Source organism: Nanorana parkeri, unplaced genomic scaffold, assembly GCF_000935625.1.
Source record: "Nanorana parkeri isolate BGI_ZX_2015 unplaced genomic scaffold, ASM93562v1 scaffold374, whole genome shotgun sequence".
Taxonomy (NCBI): Eukaryota; Metazoa; Chordata; class Amphibia; order Anura; family Dicroglossidae; genus Nanorana; species Nanorana parkeri.
The window spans coordinates 542,446-564,715 of record NW_017306642.1 but is presented as its reverse complement, the minus strand read 5'-3'; the positions used below and the strand labels follow the sequence as shown (position 1 = coordinate 564,715).

The window sequence follows — 22,270 nt, the reverse complement described above, 5'->3', positions numbered from 1 at the left end:
GATGAAGATCAGAAGATCTACAGAGGAAGAGGACCCTGGGCTTCATGTTATGAGAGGGGGTGGTGGAGGTTTGAGCCCATAGTTGGGCTTTAAAGATGTCTATGTTCACTTATAGAAATATGATTATCTGAAAATACATATAGACATATATGGATGGATATTGGACCGTAATATACAGGGGTACAGGTACTCCTAGAATGAGATCCTAATAGGTTGGACTTGATGGACTAATGTATTTATTCAACCTCAAATACTATGTAACTATGTATGTAACATAGTTGAGCTTCTACAGACCTCCTTGATGGAAATTGCCTTCTTGGGTTTATTTGGTTTAACAGTATTTAAACTGAGGATGTATTTCGGATTGGCCCCCTCCTTCCTCCACTGCCACAAACATGCATGTGCAAGCAATCCAAGTGTGCTTAGCAGAGTCGGCTTTCACATCACCACCGGCTCTGCTAAGCTCTCATCCTAATGACAGATGGGCGGCCCTGGTAAGCAGGGACACCCATCTGGCATTACACATTGAGAACCCGGCTGGTAACCAGGGATGCTGGTCTGTCTCTGCAAGTGGCCGGAGCCAGCCGTGAGATGACGGCTGGCTCCGCCCAGCTGTCAGTAGCAGGTTGTCGGCCGGCCAAAGGCCAGCTTCAACTTTCACCTGGGCTCAGTCGAGCCGAAGCATATGCATTCGGCTTGGCTCGGCTCGGCTGAGCCCCTCGGCCAACTTCGGGAGCTGTACAGGCTATAGTGAATAGCCCGTACAGCAGCCCTTCGGTTCTACTGAACCGAAGGGGTCCTGGTACCGAAGCTAGCCAAAGGATCAGCCGCAACTACTGCTAGATCCTTCGGCAGCTTTGTGAATAACCCCCTTAGTAAGCCAAATAAAAACCTGCTGCTGTCCTCATTAATTTTTCTTTTAAAAAAAACAAAAAAAAAATTGAGAACAAAAGTGTACTAAAGCTTACTGCTAAGTGGGAGGATCTGCATTTCCTGAATTACTTTATTCTTTAATATAAATTATTGGGACGCAGTAGTCCCCCTCTATGCACACCTCACTGTATGGCAACAATCTATTTACTGACATCACCTAAGCAGTCTCAGTGTCGTAATCAGTCTGCAGTTCTCTAGGTGTGCAAGAGTTCTAGAAAGTGTCTCACTAAAAAGGCAAATGCCAATTGCAAGAGATGCCTGTAGTTTAACCTGGGAGGGATGAGTATGTGTGTGTGTGCTCGTGCTTGTGTGGAGGGTACTGAGCCAATCACGCAGACCAAGGTGGTGTAACTTTCCAGTAGAAGAGGGTTTGTTTTTTCACTAGAAAGGTAAAATTATCTATAGCTGATCAGCATTATTTTTTTGCCATCCTCTAGACAAAAAAAATGGAGTTTGTTTTAAAAATGATGGACATTTGTGTACTTTACAACATAATATATGCCTGAAGTGAACATTATGTAATTTATGCCTTCTGTGCTTGAAGGAGTTTCTGGATACAACCTTGAACCATTCATTTGGAGATAACATAAGATGCTGGATGAGGGTGCAAGGTACCGGGTATATTAAACGCTAGACAAACGTAACAAGTGTAGCATTCTTTCAGTGTGTTCCAGGAACTTTAAAATTGTGTGCACTGTATAACATAAAAATTCCAACCAGAGCTCTCACACATCCTCTACCACTTCTGCCATCTTGCTATAGATAAGTGAAACTGCATATCATGTGTATCCCCCAGTAGTAAGGTTCAGGAGACAATAAAAGTCAAGCCAGAGCTCAACCTTCTGAGGTGTGTTTGAAATTTGTCAGAGAGAATGCCCAGAGTTTTAGGGTTCAAAGGCACTCTAGTGGATACAAGCACAGATACTGTATGTTTTTCAGCAACAACGATACTACAGGTACACATTAAGGCCCCTTTCATGGGTAGCCCCTATTCTGATCAGCAGGGGATCTGTGAAAAGATCCCCTGTTGCATCGGAGCAGAATGGAACAGATGTCCCTTTTGCGACATCCATGTCCTTTCAGTTTTGAGCTGTCCAGACTCATGTTATGTCTATGAGCAATATGTATGTAAATTAAAGTTATGCTCAGTGTTCAGCTTTAACATTATAAATGTGTCACTATTAGGTCAGTAATACTCTGTTTTCAGTAAAAGAGTTGTTAAATTCACCTAGCAAAGATTTTTTATTAGCGTGCAAAGAAACAAAAGGTTTTACAAGAGTTTGCATTGTTAAAAGGTCTTTTAACCCTCATTCATTCTCCAGATCCAATAGGAACTTCTAAACTGTCAACGTAGATACAATCACTGCACATTTTATTGCATATAATTTGACATGCCAGTGAATATATTAGTGGTGAACTACATCCATTGCCAGGAAAATCCTGGTGATGACAGTACTGTCACAGAGTTTCCATGCATGCCTGATGTTCACTAGAAATGCATTCTTGGATCATTTTTACTGAATACCAATAAATATCACAACGCCTTCGGTGTTACATTTCAAATCATTAAATTAAAAAAAAGTCTTATCCAGCTTTATAGAATCATTAGTAGCGTATGCTAACATGTCAAAACAGCTTGCTAAAGTGTATCTAAAGAAATTGCAGGGTTTTTTTGCAAAAAATTACTTTCCTTTCCTATCCTTTGTAGCATTTAATCCGGAGAAAAGGAACTTCATGCAGTTCAGTCAGCCACAGACTGTTCACTAATGCAGTTGTCAGCTAGCAGCTGGCTCTACAGGTGAGCGAATAATAGATTATCCACTCCATTCATAATATGATTGGGATTCACAGATGTAGTGTCAACATTTCTTCACAATTTTTAAATGACCTCCCTGACATATTATTACCAATCTGTATGTCCTTTAGTATGAGGCAGCTGCTTAGAAAGAGAGCAGGGGACAGAAATAACTGGACAACCTAATCCAAACACTAGCATAAGAATGCTATACAGTATCATATATAAAGGCAAAACTTTTTATTTGGTTTTGGCTAAAGAGGTTAGAATCCTTGTCCATTTTTTACTGCTGTGTGGTTTCAAGATACACTCTTTCTTTTTTGTCCTGGTGATCACTGCCATTGGGACTGAGTGAAAATCCAAAATGTGGAGTTCCCCCCAGAACAGAAGTAGAGGGGTAAATTCCAATGGGGGTACTTTTTCAAGTGACAAGTGTCTAAGAGGGGATTTCCCTCTCTTTGGAGGGCTTTTTTTTCTCTCACTTTGCTTTGTCTGCAGAACAAGAATTGAGGAAAATCTCTTGAATACCATTATTTTAGGTCAGTTACTCACAAATGAATGATGATGAAGCCAAAGCATCAGCATGACAAAAGAGGTGGTAAGCAGTGGTAGCCTATGTAATTATGTCAGGGCAGGTTTCCTTTAAAAAAAGACAGACACAGAATACAAACAAATAACTAAACAAACCAATTTAATGGGGACAGATAAACATTAGCTCATTCAAGGCATGTAATTTGCATGTAAACCCTCTCCTCTTCAGTATCCCGTTAAAGAAACCCTTGTTATGCTTTTGAATATTTAAATCTAAACTGGGGTCAGGTTATGAAAATGGCATCTGGATGCCCCCAAATATATTTAGTATCTAGTGCTTGTTAAGTCTACTGGGTATGTAATACTTACCTAAATCCAAGGCCCTGCAGGCTTCCTCTTGGTTCCAGTATTGATGGCTTTTGCACAAAGCTGATTCTCATCTAGTCATGTGTCCACCCCTCTCAGTAACTTCATCACATAGAATGCAGGACCAATGACTACTGCTAGTCCTGCGCTGTACTTGATGATTTCTAGGGCTCACCCACAATCTGGGGCACAAGCTGCTGTGGCATCGAGGAATAAGATAAGTATTCTTCTCTATTATATTCCCCTAGACTTATTCCTGTACTAATGTATAAACTCATAACAGGTCAGGATAACACCCAGACATTGAGCAGGATAATATTAGGAACCACCACTCATATGTAATAATATCATATTGTATAGTAAAATGACTTGTTACTGGCAATTAGATTGTTGTCACGCAAGCTGGAAAATCTCTGCACAGGGTGTGGCTAAGAGTACAGTCATCACAATGAGTTATTTTTGTAATGACTCTTACTAGTTTTGCAAGTAACAGGTTTCTTTCAGCAGAGATCTAAATTGAAATAGTGGAGCATGTCAAAAGGAGCATAGAGTGACATCTGCTAGATGGATAGAAGACTGCATAATATTAATATCTAATATTAGACATGTGCGATTGGTTTCGTTCCGAATCGAAATTCGGATGAATTTTTGGAAATTCGGATGAATTTTTGGAAATTCGGAGATTCGGATGCATCCGAATTCCAAATTACTGTTAAAACTAATACAAACAAATCGAAATTCGGACGAATTTTCGGAACTTCGGATGCATCCGAATTACAGCTAAAATGAATCCGAATTCCCGATTTCCCGAAATTCGTAAGCGGTTTTCCGGTCGAAATTTCGTTTAGCAGCGAAGTGACATTAGAATTTTTTTTTTTTTACAGTCTGCAGAAGATGAAAAAAAAAAAGCGTGAGGTTCCCCCCCAATTCATACCAGACCATTTAGATCTGGTAGGAATGTTAGGAGGGACCGTCCCCCAAGTTAAAACAAAAAAAAAACTGCGTGGGGTTCCCCCCAAAATCCTTACCAGACCCTTTAGGTCTGGTAGGAATTTTAAGGGGGAACCCCAGCCCCAAAAATGGGGGGAAAAACGTGGGGTCCTCCCTAACAGTCCTACCAGACCCTTGACCCAAGCACTGGCCCAGCAGGGCAGGAAAGGGGGGGGACGATCGAGCGCCCCCCCCTCCCTGCGCCTTACCAGGCCACATGCCCTCGGCATTGGGAAGGTGTCTACGTGCCGATGGGGACAAGGGCCTCTTACTCACAACCCTGACCCGGTGGTTGTGAGGGTCTGCGGGCAAGGGGGCTTATTTGCATTGGGGTACCCCTTTAAATAAGTGGGCACCCAGATGCCGCCCTCCTTCCTTGTGAATGAGTAAGGGATACTTTTACCCCTACCCATTCACTAAAGGGTTAAATCAAATAGTTAGTAAAAAGTCCAGACTTTTAGATAAAATCCTTTAATTGAAAAAAAAAACAAAGACTACATTTTTGACTATTCATTTAATGAAAAAAGAAAAAAAATGGCTCCATCAATGCAATCCAGCGTCAATCACGATGCACGGCCCGCGCCGACCCGCCGAAATAAAAAAAGTCCCGCCGCACAACGACCACCCGAACCCGACGAAAACTCGCCGCAAAATGACATTCAGCCCGAATGTCAACAGATGGGCAGAGCGAGCCGTGGCGGAGCGAGCTGTGACGTCACGGCCCACTCCGCCCATTTGACATTCTTAGCCTTCAAATACTACATAGCATTCGGAAACTACCGAGTGCTATTCGTGAGTATACGAATGCTATTGGGTCTGTGAGCCGAGGTTTCATAATGCTTTTCATATCCTTTTCCTTCCTCCTCGGCTTAAGCTGCAAATCTTCACTTGTCCGGCGTACCTGCAATGTATGCGGATGCCGGACAAGCTCCCTGAACCTCCGTACGGGCTATAAGTGTAGTGCCTACATGTTTTATCCTCAATTGTCATTTTTGTGCTAAAGTTACCTTCATATTCAATTCCCTGGTTCACTTTTCCTTATCGGGACATTTAATTCTGGACCTACCAGAATGAAATGTAACTCTCTTATCTGCTTCTAACAATAGGAACAATTGAGTCAATGGAAGTGAATCATTTTAAATCCCATTCTGTCAGCAATTTGCATATTGAAGAGTTACACTTTTATATAGTTACAGGCACACATTTAATCATGAAAGCATCTCGCAAACTTTAGTTTAGCCAATAGTTTATTCTCATCAAAAATTTGGCAATAAGGAGTGCCAAATGTACTATTATTAGCTAGTTAAAAGTTATGCGCTACAGATGGGTGGGCTAATTATTTGCATCACACTTATCTCCATGCCTTCAATCCAGTATGTGCTTGTTAAATTTGGTTTCTGGCACACTTTTGTCAGAGCACTGCTTTGCAGGCAGCCAGTTGCGGATGCTCAGGCATTACATCATTAGTGGCAACCCAAAGGCTAAGGAGGAGTCATTGAAACCCAAAAGACAATAGGGAGAAGGTTGTGGTGGCAGACAGAGTGGTGAGGAAATGCAAGGGACAGCTTTGATCTGTTAGCACTGCAACAGGGCAAACAGTCAGTGGAGTCTGTCATAATGTCCAAGCATGCTGTGCATACTCTTAACAATCTATTTATAAATGTTTCACACAAGATTCACACAACTATTACCCTGGGTTCACACATTTTCAACAGAATCTAATTAGAAAAATCTTTTGTGGAAGTTGTGTGAAAACAATAAGTAGTGTGAGAGCTACTGTAAATAAATCTAGTTAAGGTGCCCATACACCTCACGATTATCGGACGAAACTTTTCGTCCGATGATCGAATAGTCGTACGATTTTCGTACGGCAGCACCATCCTGCCCCGATGATCGCAAGATTAATTTAGCCGTAATTAACGAAAAGCACCTGGACGAAATGCGGTAATTGATTTGCCGTATTTTCGTTAGCGCAAGCACAGTGTAGATCGTACGACTTTTGACGGACGGAAACGCCAGCAACCTTACGAAAATCGTACGATCTAGCAAAGTTTTAAAACATGCTTGACCGTCAAAAGTCGTACGATTGTACAGTAATGTCGCTCGGACACTGCAATGCACACATACGATTATCGGACTAAAAGTCAATCGCATCGTCCGATAATCGTAAGGTGTATTGGCACCTTTGGGCTGTAAGATGAATGCTTTGTATAGTCTCAGTGTTTATGCATAAATATATATGGCTTATAAATCTTGGAGGACCTGCTTAAAATACACATGTTCACTGATCATACAAACAATGGACAGCGTTTGCACCTTCGGTCGGAATTGCTGAGGGATTTAGCCAAACATGATCATCTATATTGTCCACAGTTGACACTAACATTGAAAAGCTAACTAGCATAGAACATCTGTCATTATCTTAGCACTTAATATGAAAACGTCTAACATCACTATCTTTCATTACCACTGTTCTGCCAACTGTCACCTTCCAGTATAGGAATACAATACTGAAAAGAAAACGTTTATGCCTATGTGGTCAGCATGTATGGGTGCCCTTACATATTTTACAAACATTCATAGCCAGACTTTTCAGCTGAGCACACACCCACGCTAGCAGCTTCCATGACCTGCTGTCAGTTTGACAAATGAGGTCCGAAATCTGTGTTGTAGAGCTGCTGTCTGCAGCAATTCCAGCACTCATCCACTGAAACAGGTGTTTTTGCTTAGTGTTTGTTAAAATGTAAACACATTTTGATACATTGCAATTAGCTGCTCAATCCAAGTATCTTTTCTTTTAATTCACAGGACTTGAGTAAAGTGGAACTGTAGATCCTTCTTGTCATAATATGCAAGTATGTACAGAATACTTTATAGACAATTTTATAGCAGGCTTACCTCTGTCCCTAACCACTTAGTCCACTCCATCTGCCATGTTCTCTGATACTTCTTGCGTCGCTCCTCTTCAGCTATTGGACAGCCACTTAAATAATGTAAGTCCTGTGCATGATGAAATTGTGTACTGAGCTGGTTGGCTCAATGTATCTTTTCAGAGCCAGCAGATGAGGGGCATGTGGCAGGTGTAAGAGGCTCACTCGAAAATAAGTGAAAAAAAAATGTCCCCAATGGAACACAGATAGCAAAAAAGAAAACAGGGGGTTTAACCATTCTTTACTCGAATGGAAAATAAAGTGTCAGCTTAACATATATATTTTAAGTCACAGAAAATAAATATTCTAAAAATTAATTCTTACATGAGTTGGGCCTCTCCTTGCATTCAGTTATTGGTTTAAACATTAGCAAGTATACATTAATCCTATCTTCATATAACATTGGAATTAAAATAACCTGGAAGATTCAAAAAGGCAAGCTTGACCTATAGCAGTGTCCAATTCAGTTAACATTAAATATGTTCATAATTCTGCCATGCACTGCAAATGCTAATATGAGCTTCGAGTTTCCATCGCACAGGTGGAATAATTTCAGCAGTTCTTCGGAAACTTCATCCATAAAGCCATCAATCAGATTAGTTAAAACAAAACAGATGAACCAGAGAAATATAACTATTTTGCAAAGGTTTCAGGTTAATTTGCAGAGGGAAGAGGAATATTAACTTCACCTCATTTCCATTTGACTTTAGTAATGTAGTAAAGGTTTAAGAGGGCCCCTGGTATTTCCACTGGTTGCGCTTTTGCTTCCCGTAAAGCAGTGTTAGAAAAATGAAGAAAGCTGAAAACATGATACCCGCTGTTACAGATAGTTAGGATAATATGGAGCAGAGAGAGAGAGAACATTTTGAAGGTGGTTCTATAAGTCCATGAAGCAGAAAAATTACAACCTGTCTACATGTTTGTTCCCGGTAAGTGACTTAAGCTGGCCACAGACCTTACAACCATCGGAAGACTTTCGTCTTGCGATGATTGGAAGGTAATTTAAAAAACGTACGATCTGCCCATCTTGGACAGGCAGATCGTACTTGGGATCATCGCAAGCCCGCCCCTCTGAGGCGTGGGCTTCCGATGAGCGCAATGCTGAACGGGTAGTGTGTGCTTGCGCACACTGGCCCGTGCGGCATTTATCTTACGAACATGCCACACACCCGCGAACAATCGTACGATTCTCTGCGGGTTTTCGAACATGTTCCTAAGATAAAAGTTGTGCGACCTTACAGTAGCAGAGGCCTTCCTCACACCTTGCGATAATGGTACGATCGTGGGATTTCCCGCGATTATCGTACGATTATCGCAAGGTGTGTGGGCACCTTAAGAATGCATTGATGCTGTTTGATCAGACCGACACCCAGTGGTAAATTTATTACTGTACACCAGTCTAAAGGTGCCCATACACTGCACGATTCTCGTACGAGAATCGCGGGAAATCCCGCGATCGTACGAGAATCGTGCAGTGTATGGAAGGCGTGCGACCGTTTCTACTGTACGGTCGCACGTCTTCCATCGAACCAGCATGTTTGAAAACCCGCCGGGAATCGTACGATTCTCGGCGAGTTGGTGGCCTGCTGGTTCGACAACTGCCGAACGGGCCGGTGTGCGCACGCGCACACTGCCCGTTTGCAGTCAGCGTAAGCCTGCCGCTCATTACAGTCATCGCAAGCCAGCCTCTCAGGGGGCGTGGCTGGCGATGATCGAGAGTGCGATCTGCCCGTCCAAGATGGGCAGATCGTAAGTTTTTTTAATCCCTTTACAACCATCGCAAGACTAAGGTCTTGCGATGGTTGTACAGTGTATGGCCACCTTAACTTTCCCATCAGATTCAATCCAATGGTGCTTTTGGTATGAAAAAAATTAGACTGTTAATACTGAGAAAGAAGCGTTTAAAACCCAACAGAAGCCTCACACCTTTTCTTCTCTTTAATTTGTAACTAATTTGTGCTTTGAAATCCTGCTAAATCCTTGCTAAAAAAAAACTTTTTCTCTTAGAGGAAATGTGCTTCCTACCCTTCCACTCCAGTGCTCTACGATGGCATCAATAAATAATACCGGACCACCGGTACCGAAAGAAGAGCTAACACTTTGAAAATGGAGGATGTCAGAACAATGCTTATCTGACTCAAAATATTGTATATTTCTTTGACTTCAGTTGGACTTTAATTCTGATGCATCAGTCACTTATATCCCCTGGTATGTGAGGAATTAATCCTTGAAGTGGGAATTGGAAAGGTTTAAATGCGCATATAAGACTCAGGACTACAATTCCTATACTAGCTTTGACAAACAGAGCCATGCCTCTCCAAATATTTTGGAAGAAGCCATAACATTTTATTTGGCTGCTACCATATATTCTTTTGCTTTTATACTTTCTAGCTCCAAGAAGTTTCTTATCGTGCATTTCAAAAACATTCAAAATATCACAGACCCACCATTTTTTTAATTATTATGAAAATCCCATTTCTAATCCCATTTCTACTTCACAAAAGTAAATTATTCCCTGTGCAGGTTTATTTATCTAAGCAGCATTTGTAGAAAGTACCATAAGGGACTTGCTCTTACCTTTATGGTGGTCCATCAATGCTCTGTTCTCCCACCAGATACCCCAAATTGTCTGTGCAAACCTTGGCATGCTATTTATGCTGCTCTCACCTCCATATGAGAGCACTTGGGCCTGGAAACTGACTGCCCAGGCAACAGAATGCCCATGTGCAGTGTATGCTATAAGACCCCTAATGTAACCTATGGACCCCAAAGAAGCTAATGAAGCACAGATTGTGCTTCAACAGCTTCTTCTACGGCTACAGCAGCTGGAGATATGACATTCTGAAACCAGAAGTGACAAAATTATCACCGCTTTTGGTTTCAGTAAGCGGAGGGGAATTCAGTCACTGGAAGTGTGCTGATATCCCTTGGGACAGCGGAGCCTGGAATAGCTGACAGCAGCGGCAAAGGGGCATACTATGAAGCTGCATTTTGAAAGTTAATGGAGTTTCTTGAATGAAAACCACATTCACTGAAATGTGTTAGTTCCAGAAAAATTTTCATTCTGTTCCTTCATGTTTTTTTTCATCACTACGGTCAAAATCGCTGATTTTACCCCATGAACTATTAGAAAATTGAACAAACGTTCTAAAAACTAATTTTTCTAACTAAATTCTGCTGTATGGCCAGCTTAAAACTGGCCATACACCTATAGATTATCTGCAGATTTAATATGGCCAGATGGAAAAAATGCAACAGATTCCTCCATCTACACTAAACTGTGTGGATGGAGGAATCTCCCGCTGGGCCAAGCTTCAGTATCTTGCTTGTCGCCCCCGCTGCCTGTCAAAATACCTGAATAATGCCTACATCCAATCAGATTGTTCAGGTATTTTGACAGGCAGCGGGGGCGACAAGCAAGATACTGAAGCTTGGCCCAGCGGGAGATTCCTCCATCCACACAGTTTAGCGTAGATGGAGGAATTTGTTGCACTTTTTCCATCTGACCATAGAAAATCTGCAGATAATATATAGTTGTATGGCCAGCTTAAGATGACACCGTCTTTGGTAGATAGGAAGGTTTATTACTGCCTTAACACAGTTTTAAATTTTCATGGCAAATCACTGAAACCATCATTGGTCTTCCAAGGAAATCCTGCATAAGAAAAAGTTAATACAGGTATCTCAATATCGGCCTAAGTAGTGAACAGAAACATCAAACATCACACACTAGAAAAAAATCTAGGTTATCTCCCAGTCCAATGCGGCTAGAGAATTCTGTTCCTCCCAGGAATCACATGAACTGGCCTTGAAAAGCCACAGATCTGGAAAATGTATTCTGAATCAAGTAGATAAGGGAGTTGAGATTCAAAGCAGGTGTTGCATATACAAGGCCTGATTTTTTATGTATGTCAGCAAAGACATTCAGCCCAATTTAAGAGGATGATGTGTTTGGAAAAAATAACTAACATATGCTTCTAATAATTAGACACCCAGAAGAAGGTTAAAAGGGTATATGTTAAAGGTGAGCGAAATCACATGATCTTTACGAGATGGATGTACTGTTTCCATCTATTAGGTTATCTGTAAGTTAGCATGTTGAATATACAACTGCGAGTGGGAATATAAAAAAAAAAGAGTTATTTTACCTTTAGAAATAGTAATAGTCCGATGGAGTGGAAATTCAAGCTGGCTGACATCGCCTTGTTTGTTTTATTACAAATATGTGTTTACTAAGTGATAAACTTCACCTGCAATGCTGTTGCTTAACTGTTAACTCACACAAGCCCAATAGGAAAAAAGTGATTACTCACCAGTGCAATTGCACACAGCGACCGTCTACTGACACTAGAAATGAGGACATTGTGAGGTCATCAATCAGTATAGATACCGTTATTTTAATTCACTTTTAGAGTAAATCATAAAAAGGTCAAGTGTATCTATAGCAAAAACGTGTTTTTTTAAATAAATGTTTAAATAAAATGGTGAGGAGCTAAAACTTTTGTCAAGTTTTTATTGCTGTTTGTATGCCTATTTGCCCCTATTCACACCAACTTTTCACGTTTTCCAAAATGCGACAATGAATGAGGATTCGGGTGTCTATCCTGGATGTGGAGACTTTTATCCACCTGGTAATCACCATGGCAAGCAGCAGAGGGCCTAGGAAGAAACTGGTCATGTTTTCCTGGACTGGGAGCACTGATAGTGCAAGAAACTACAACACCACATGGAAAAATCAGGAAACAGATACAAGGATGGTGACATATGATGTTGCAGATGATACTTCTTTCCACTGGCCAAAACAAAAATGCCTAAAGCTTGAAAACATATTAAAAAAACACAAATGCCTCAAAAAGGTGCATTCACATGTGAAAAAAACGCTTCAAAATCAGCTGAAACCGCTTTAAACTTAAGTGTGACTGGGTGATCAAGGAGATTCACTTTTGTTCATTTTACTTAGTGATGACTTTTAGACTAAAAGTGATGGAAATTTTTGATTTATGACTTGTCCCTGAAACAGGAATAGAGGGGAAATCTTACAAAGGGGACACTTGTTCCAGTGACAACTATGTGAAAATGAATTACTCTGTCTTTGGAGAGATTTCCTCTCACTTAAAGAAATTAAAGGAGAACTATGGGGTTAAGGCTTTTCCCCATATTTCTCCTTAGGGTAACGGGCGCACACAAACTAGCGTCCTCCCGTCACCCTAGGCTCAGTATACCGCAAGCTGTAGCTTGCAGTATACTGAGACGCCGCAGCTGAAGCGGATCCCGACAATTATGTCTGGATTCGCCCAGCTGCGTGAATGACAGCTGGCTCTGCCTATCTAGAGGCAGAGCCAGCTGTACCCGCCCCCTCCCCCGTCCGTTCCGCCAGTCAGCTCTGGCGGATCGGAGCGAGGAATCCAGCCCCTCCCCTGTCACAGCAGAGAACAGTCTCATTGTCAGAGGTTGGCTAGAACTATGAGGTGAGTGAAAAGCACTCACCTCATAGTTCTCCTTTAAGGCAAATCTCCCCAATGAGACATGCATGGAAAAGCAAAAAACCCACACAGTTCTACCCATTTCCTATTCAATCCAAAACTAATGAAATTATAAAATTTTGGCTTCAGATATGTTTTAGCACTAATGTTCTCTTACTTACTTTTTACCAATGTTTTTTTTTGCACGATTCCTTTAACCCACTGTCCCTGTTTACAAGTATTGTGCAAAGCACTTTTACTTACCTAAACCCCCCTTCTACTGGTTTCAAGGCCACCACCCTTTCAGCCTTTTAAGCCAGTGCTTTGGCAGTTGGAGGCCCACTGATGTCATCACAGATCCATACTTACCTAGTCCTTGCTTCAATGGCCCTCAGCAATGTTTTCGGTAGCTAGACTTTCAGGGCCCATTCACAACATAGTGATACCATGATGCCATGCAATTAATGCACGCTATCGCACAGCACATCTAGCATGCATTACCATGCACTAGGTGCATTGCGTTGCTATTCTTCTGAATGGCACCCAAATTCACTACAGCGGAGTGCAATGCGTGGCACCACAACTGCATAAAGGGTAAAGAAACTTTCATAAGACCCTTGTAACATTATTACTCAGACCAGATCAATTGAGCTGCATTAATCAGCATTCATCGCAGGCTCAACACAACGTTCTATGTGCCCTGTTCACCCCATATGTGTTAGGTGGTGAGCAATGCATAAAAATGAAGCATGTCTGCATTTTATGCAGTGCAATGCACTGCGTGTATGCAAGCGCACCATCGCCTTATGACATTGCAATAACATTTTAAAGCACGCCCGCAGGTGTGAACAAGACATTTACATACCCATCAATCATTTGTCAAATGATCTCTCCATAAACAGTGGTGCTGCATTTTGTTGGTGACAGATGTGGAAAATCAGTTAAAGCCCATCTCTGGACTATAGCCCTCCGCCCCTCATATTCAAATACCTTTAAAAGTTCTGTGAAAAATACAGTTTTACAGTTTACGTCTTTTGGGTGGGTTAATCCATGTATGTTAAATGAACTGACTGCCAATGCTCCCTAACATGCAATGCATTGTGACACACTGCAATGCAGGTGCATCCAAAAATATTCCGATATGCAGGTGCATTCAAAATAAATGGCACCACAACATATGCTTTGCAGTTATACACGTGTTACCACAACAAGCAAGTGTGAATCTGGCCTTGGGAAATAAAAATTACCTACCTTGGCCCTGGCTGCCACCCGGGAAATCCCATGAGACTGCTTTCAGCCTATTGTAACAATATGACGGGCACAAAGAAATATTGGGAAAGCATTTGTCAGGAAATCTACATTTAATATACATATTTTTACCTCACCAGATGCTTTAAAAGCGTGTACCTAGACATATGAAAACTCATCCCACTTCCAGTTGTAATTATTTTCCTGTCACATCCTAAAGTAGATGTGTTCTAATTACACTATCTGCAAGGAGTATGCATGTTCTCCGTGTGCTTGCGTGGGTTTCCTCCGGGTCCTCTGGTTTTCTCCCAAACTCCTGAAAAATGCTGGAAGGTTAATTGGCTCCTCCCTAAATTGTCCTTGTATGTATGCATGCGAGATAGGGACCTTAGACTGTAAGCTCCTTGAGGGCAGGGACTGATGTGAATGTGCTCTATGTAAAGCGCTGTACAAATTGTCAGCGCTATATAAATACCTGTAATAAATAAAAAAAATACTAATAAAACCATATAAGCTTTAACATGTTAATGTCATTTGAAAACGAATTTGACAAATGTTGAAATCTGCAGATTTCATTAAAATACACAGGGTCATGGAGGTCCTTGTTCTGGCACTTCCTGTTATGGGGTAACAATGCTGTGTCCCCGTTTCCCATTTGTGCTCCTTGATTGTCACCCTGTCACACAGGCCTCCGATGGAGACTACAAATTGCAGGTTCAACACACATTACGGCCCATTTACACCTGTGCACTGAGTCAACACACTGTAAAACACGTGTTGACCATGAGTTACCACAAACACACAGCAACACTGTGTGTACTGCAGTGCAGTGCATCGCCATTCATTTTGACTAGCAACCCAATGCACTAACACAAGGTACTGCAGCGCATGTGCGTTGTAACACACTATATCGCACAGCTGTGAAGGATCTGTATTCTGTGGCAGAATGCATTAAAAAAAAAGTGCCATACAGCATCTTTGGTGTGTTGTGGTCCATTCAAAATGAATGGGCTTCTTAACACAACACACATAACATGAGTGATAATACGTGCAACGCAGCAGTGTGAATGGGCCCTAACACAGGCATTGTCTATTATTGACTCCATCAGGAAAATTGCCATGCAGTCATCGCTGGTGTGTATGTAGACAGGAAGTGGCTGATAAGAGGCTGCAGGAGAAGAACAGCCCTGACATGGAAAGATTTTAAAAACGTGCAAACAAGAATTTTATTTAAAGACAATTAAAATAGGAATTGTTTACAATACATACTCTTTAAGCAAACTAAATGTCATTCACTTAGGCTGGGTTCACATTTTCCTGGTGCACTGCAGTATTGCATGATGTGTTAAGGCAGCTCATTCAAATAATTAGGCTGGCAATGGACCAAAATAGACATGCACCAATTCCCGCAACACAGTGCATTACCATGCATTGCAATGCATGTGTGTTGGAGCTGCATTGCCTTATAAAGTTGGAGTGCCATTCAAATTTAAAGACACCACAATGCACTAATGTATGTAACACATTGTAGCTTTTTTTGCAGCCGCTTGCAGTCTACATGCATGCACTCCAGCGATGACTGCATGGCAATTTTCTTGATTAAGTCAACAATGGACCATTCCTTGTTAGGCAACCAGATCAATATCATAATATTACTGTATAACCAATCTGATTTCAGTGAAATCTGAACTGCTGTTACTGGCTCCAGGTCTTCTTAAGTTATCTTTGTTGAAGGGCATAGCTACGGCCACGGTAGTCTATACATCTGCTATGGGGCTGTGATAGCGGGTAGACACAGATCAATTGAACATGAAATGTAAAATAGCTGCCTTAGCGTTGGTAAGTGCAGATTTTCTTCTCATCACGTTGACCTGCTTACCAAACTGACTGCAAATCTCCTCTTCTTTAGTACACAGCACAGTCTCAGCACAACAACAACTCGTGAGGATAAAAAGCTGAGCCTCTGTCTGCACCGAATTGTCTGACCATTCCTATGGAATCTATTTAAATTAACGTTTCTGTGCCCGGAGTTCGATTTTATGAATTGGGGTGCAACTGAAGGCTGCTCATCAACAATGTTAAGTTATGTAATAATAATGGTATGTAAGGGGGTATAAAAGAGGGTACATTAAAGGTTACTCATTTCTGACCACCAATGTTAAGGGGGTATAAATAGTGTTGCAATAAAGGTCAATCATTTCTGCCCACCAATGTTAAGGGGGTATAAATAGGGGTATATTAAAGGCAACTAATTTCTGACCACCAATGTTACAGGGGAATAACTAAGGGTCACTCATTTCTGACCACCAATGTTACAGGGGAATAACTAAGGGTCACTCATTTCTGACCACCAATGTTAAGGGGGTATAAATAGGGGTATAATAAAGGCCACTCATTTCTGATCACCAATGTTATGGGTGTATAAATGGGGGTATGTTAAAGGCAACTAATTTCTGACCTCCAATGTTAAGGGGGAATAACTAAGGGTCACTCATTTCTGATCACCAATGTTTAGGGGGTATAAAAAAGGGTACATCAAAGTCCACTCATTTCTGACCACCAATGTTAAGGAGGGATAACGAAGGGTCACTCATTTCTGACCACCAATGTTAAGGGGGTATAAATAGGGGTATATTAAAGGCCACTCATTTCTGACAACCAATGTTAAGGGTGTATAAATGGGGGTATATTAAAGGCAACTAATTTCTGACCACCAATGTTAAAGGGGAATAACTAAGGGTCACTCATTTCTGACCACCAATGTTAAGGGGGAATAACTAAGGGTCACTCACTTCTGACCACCAATGTTAAGGGGGTATACATGGGGGTATGTTAAAGGCAACTCATTTTTGACCACCAATGTTAAGGGGGAATAACTAAGGGTCACTCATTTCTGACCAACAATGTTTAGGGGGTATAAAAAAAGGTTACATTAAAGTCCACTAATTTGAAGGCCAATCGTTTCTGATCACCACTGTTAAGGTAGTATTAATAAGTGTATATTATATGCCACCCAACTCTGACCATTAATGTTTAAGGGGAGTAACCCAGATAGCAAGCCAAACTTGTGGCAGTGTTAAATTGTAATTCTTGTTAACTGGCTGCACACATTCCTGGCAAGTTGTAGACTTGCAGTATGGGTACTTTATAGGTTACCTGACACAGATAGGGGGCACATTAAAATGTAACAATGAAGACCCATAATTTTTACATACTTATACCCTTCTCTTTACTACAAGTTTAGTATTCTGATAATTACCTTTTTAAGTCCAACAGCAACAATTTTAGGCTTTGCCGACATTAGTGTGTACATACGATAATTATGCTTTTGAAGTTTAATCTGCCACCTATATAATTTATGAGCTTACCATTAATATATAAAGCACTCTAGGAACCAAAGTGTGAAAAAGTATGTGGATCTCCACTTCCCACCAATTTCTTTACAAACTGCACTTTTTCCTGCATGATGCAAACAGATAATGGCCACGTAAGCCTATCGCATTCTTTTCCCATGAACTATACTACTCAGTCGTCTACTAAGAAATCTGATAAAATGGCAAAAAAAAAAAAAAAAAAAGAGAGAAGACATGGGCCCTAAGTAATTATGTTTACTCAATGATTTCCCAGATATAGTCCACAAAAACCCCTCCCTTGTAAATGAGAATTGCAAAAGCTACTATTTAATTTGCAAACGTTCTGATTAAACGCAGCCCAGAGAGCCAAAACCCAAGTTAATCATTGCACAGGCTGAGGTGTATATGATATAATTAATTCGCATGACACAGATTAGCTATTTCATCTGCCCTAACACTTTCCTGGCTGCCAACACATCTGACAGCGATTGTAAGCATCCCAGATGTCTGACTACTCATTAACAACCTCATCTTTAAAAAAAAGAAAAGTCAAGACGATATTAACGGCATGGAGGTGATCCACCGATTGCAGGTAACAAAGTGGATCATTCTGCATTGTATCATTACAATAAGAAGACGGGAGGCCAATAGTGTTTTTTTACCCATGTGCTGCCCTTTTCCGGCTCTCTTCTGTTTACTCTGGCAGAGAATGGATTAATGTAATTAACTCCACACTCTCTCCGCTGCCAAAGGTGTGATCGAAACACAACACAGCATTGCTTCATCGCAGTCTGCGCTTTTACACGCACCCTGCAGATTTTTCCACTGTGCACAAGATAAATGGATGTCTGAAACATGAGTTCAAGTTTTAAGATCAGCTCAGCTCTTGCATTTAGAGAGGGTTCTTAGATGGCCTCTGGGTATGCACCTGCTCCAGTAGACCCTTTGCAAGCACTTTACAAGCGCCGCTTTGCTGACTTCTTTAGGATTTGTTCAATGTGCATCCTAGCCTTGTTCCCTGTAAGTGTTCCCTGCTGCATAAACAGAGACCAAGAGCTATGGGCCCAACAGGGTTGTCACGCGTGTTAACTCCCTCGAGGGGGTTCTAGCATGATCTCCTTGAAAGATTTCATATTCAAAACTGACCTTGGGATCAAACAACAAATAAACCTTAGACTGAACATGAGAATGCAAAGGAAATGACATTTTCCCAAATAGGCTGTCAAAATGCCTCGTCTACATGTTATCGTAAGGAACACATGCTGGCAAGTATTCCAGTTATTTTGTGAATGTAAGCATTGTAAGGCAAATAGGCTGGACTGAGACACCCCAGCAACGTACAATACCCTGACAGGTACCCACACTTACATCCTTATTCTTTAGCAGGACGATGGACTATTCAGGGCTTATTACCTAAACATTTTTAGATCGTCTTAGAGACTTTGTCACAGCATTTAAACGTTGTATTTATTTTGTCTTATCATGCTATGAACATAAACCCTGGATTTTGTAAACGGTGTCATGGACACTCATTAGACATCTGCCTTGTGTTGCACAACAAATGGTCCCACTTGCACCAGATTCATGTTTGCGACAAAATACTTACAAGTGCGACACAAGGTACTCCAAACATGGAAAAGGTCTTATACCGCCACTTTTTTTTATCATCAATATGGTGGCATTTCTTAATGAACTTGTTGCAGCCATAGCATCAGCATGTAAAAGGGACATGTAGATGTCCCACTGCACACCTGACCAATATACCCCTTTCTATTCTTCCTGGGTGCCGTAGTAACTTGTGGATGGCAGCGCATGGATACAAGTAGAAGATAAGTCACCAGCAAACCATTGTGTCTTCATCAAAAAACATCTTTATTGACATTATAGATCCTCCATAACAAGATTGTAGCGACGTTTCGAGGCCACGCAGGGTCCTTTCCTCAGGCAATGTGATGCAAAGTGTGGCACATAGGACCACCTGCATTTATTGCATGGATCAGAAATAGCAAGGAAACTGTTCATGAATTTGGACAAGACTTTCTAATATGACCATACTGCCAGTACAGTGTTGCAGATGCTTTGTTTTTTACTATGATTTCCAAAGTGACTTCCTAGTATAAGACAGCTATGAGTTAAAAAAAAAAAACTATGTCATGTCGTCTTGCTTAGTTACAGGTGCCCATCACTGATGAAAAAACTGCTATATACTGTGCAATGGCATCTGCTATAGCCTAAATGTTATCTCCTATTTGGACATATTACTTTAGTGGAGCAGAGTGCAGTAACCCATAGGAACTGATCAGAAAACAGCTATTTGTCTACAGAAGATCCTAAACACTACAGCTGATTGTTCACCATAGATCACTACAAGCTACTATTTATTATGTGATTTCTAATATTTATAAATATTAAGCAATTGAAAAGTCTGAAGTTCACTACAGTACACAGGTGAAAAGGAAAGTGGCTTGTCCGGCTATCAGCAGGGATACCGTTTTACCATTCAGCAGCCTATAAATCAGAACTCAACAATAAAACACAACTGAGCTCATCTTTGTCTGACAGCATCCAAAATTGGCTGAGTGTTATTTTAGGAATTCTGACAGTTGTAATAATGTCATACCACTCAATAAATTAGTTACAGACACACAATAATCTGTAATGAAATAGCAAGGGATGTTACACTAAATAGCACCAGACCAAGTTAAGTACAGTTCATTTAAGTACAAGGTCAACTCCATCAAGCTATGGACACTGTAAAAGGTCAGTTACCATAACATGTAATAAAGGGATTATATGTGTAAGGATGTTTTATATGTCAATTAAGTGATTTTGATGTTGTAATAAATAAGGAGGCATTGATAATAATTGTTATTATAGTGCAACTCAATGTCAACAAATCTATCAGAGTAACATACAACATAAGACAGAGAGAGTGAGAGGAGAGAGAGATGGTGAAAGAGAGGGACATATATGGTGAGAAAGATGAACATATATACTGTAGGTAGAAAAAGAGATGTAGAAAGATAAAACATATATGTAGAGATATAGATGCATATTTATGTAGAGAGTGAGGGAGAGATACACATATATATGGATAGGTGGGGAGAAGAGAGAGAGAGAGAGAGAGAGAGAGAGAGAGAGAGATGGATCCAGAGCAAGGGATATGGAGAGAGAGCGAGAGAAATATGGAAAGAGAGAGATATGGAGAGAGAGAGAGATATGGGGAGAGTGAGAGAGATGGGAGAGTGATATGGAGAGAGAGAGAGTAAGAGATATGATAAGAGAGCTAGAGATATGGAACGTTATAAAAGATACTATAATGTATGTGGAGAGAAAGAAATGGAGGAAGCAAGAAATATGGAGAGAGATGTGAACAGAGAGCAAGTGAAAGATATGGAGAGATATGGAGCCAGAGAAAGATGACAAGAAATATGGAGAGAGCGAGCAATATGTAGAGAGCGAGATAAAGATATGGAGATAGAGAGCTACTAAGACAGAGATATGGAGAGTGAGAGATATGGGGAGAGAGTGATATATAGAGAGACCAAGAGATGTGGAAAGACCTATGGAAAGATAGAGATATGGAGAGAGAGAGTGTGAGCTATATGGAGAGAAAGAGAAATGGAGAGAGCAATGGAGAGAGAGATGGAGGGAGAGAGAAAGAGAGAGGGATATGAATAGAGAGATGGAGAGAGCAATAGAGAAAGAGAGAGAGATAGCGAGAGCAAGACAGATATGGAGAGAGAGCAAGGACAGATATTGAAAGAGAGAGATATGATGAGAGATGGAGGGAGGGGAAGAGAGAGAGAGAGACATTTAGAGTATATGCTTTATTGTATTAGTAAAAATCTAATTTACAAGTTGTGGGTGAGGATTCTCTAGGTATCATCTAATTTATGAATACCTAGATCATGCTTGTGTTGTGACAAGATAACACAAGGGTCCCCAGCGTCTGAATAAAACAAGATAATAGAGCCCCGTGACTTACCGTTCAGGGATCTGAAACTTCTGACCGTGTTCCCGTCCTTTAGAGGCAGCTGATGCCTCGAACTGTCTCTGCCCCTTCTTCCACCACCTCGATATTTATCATAGAGTCTAAGCATATGCTCGGACACCGTGTCCCCAATAGGCAAGAGCGCTTCTTCGTGCCTGCGAGAATCACCTGCTCCTAGCCGGGTCCCTGAGCCAGAGCTCCTTATGCCAACCAGACCTTCCTTCCAGAGTTCTCCAAGACACAAGCAGCTGCTGCAACCCAACCACAGCAAGAGCCAAAGGGGGCACTCTGTAGCCATCATCTCCAGAGAGTGTCCCAGCAAGACGGCTACAGGAGGAATGCGCTAAGGTCGACACTACAGTGCTGCTCGGCTGGTCTAGTGGTGATAACGGACTACTTTATTCATTGAGCATCCACAAGTGTCCAGTAAGAAGGAGACGGGTCAGAGATGGGCTCACAAGGCAGTGTGCAATGTCTGTAGAGGAAGGCGTTATGTGAACATAGTGAGTGTCAGGATGATGATGATCAGTCCTCAGTGTCTGTGCTTTCTCTTGCCAGGACTTTAGAGTGCTGTGAGAGGCGCTGCTTGGCCGTGCTTTTGTGTGCGATCTCAGGGCTGATCCCATCTAGTATGCAGCCAATCACAGCTCTCCGCTCCGACCAACCTG

At 41.3% G+C, this 22,270-nt stretch overlaps 1 protein-coding gene across 1 annotated transcript in view; it reads right to left on the bottom strand.

Annotated features, from left to right (window-relative positions):
• The window catches only part of BMP3 (bone morphogenetic protein 3), a 41,756-nt gene extending 19,799 nt beyond the window's left edge, over window positions 1-21,957 (bottom strand). Inside the window, exon 1 of the mRNA XM_018559010.1 lies at window positions 21,597-21,957. Within this exon, the coding sequence (XP_018414512.1) occupies window positions 21,597-21,903 (307 nt within the window). The 5' untranslated portion in view covers window positions 21,904-21,957. The remainder of the gene's footprint in view (window positions 1-21,596) is intronic.
• Between the last annotated feature and the right edge of the window lie 313 nt (window positions 21,958-22,270).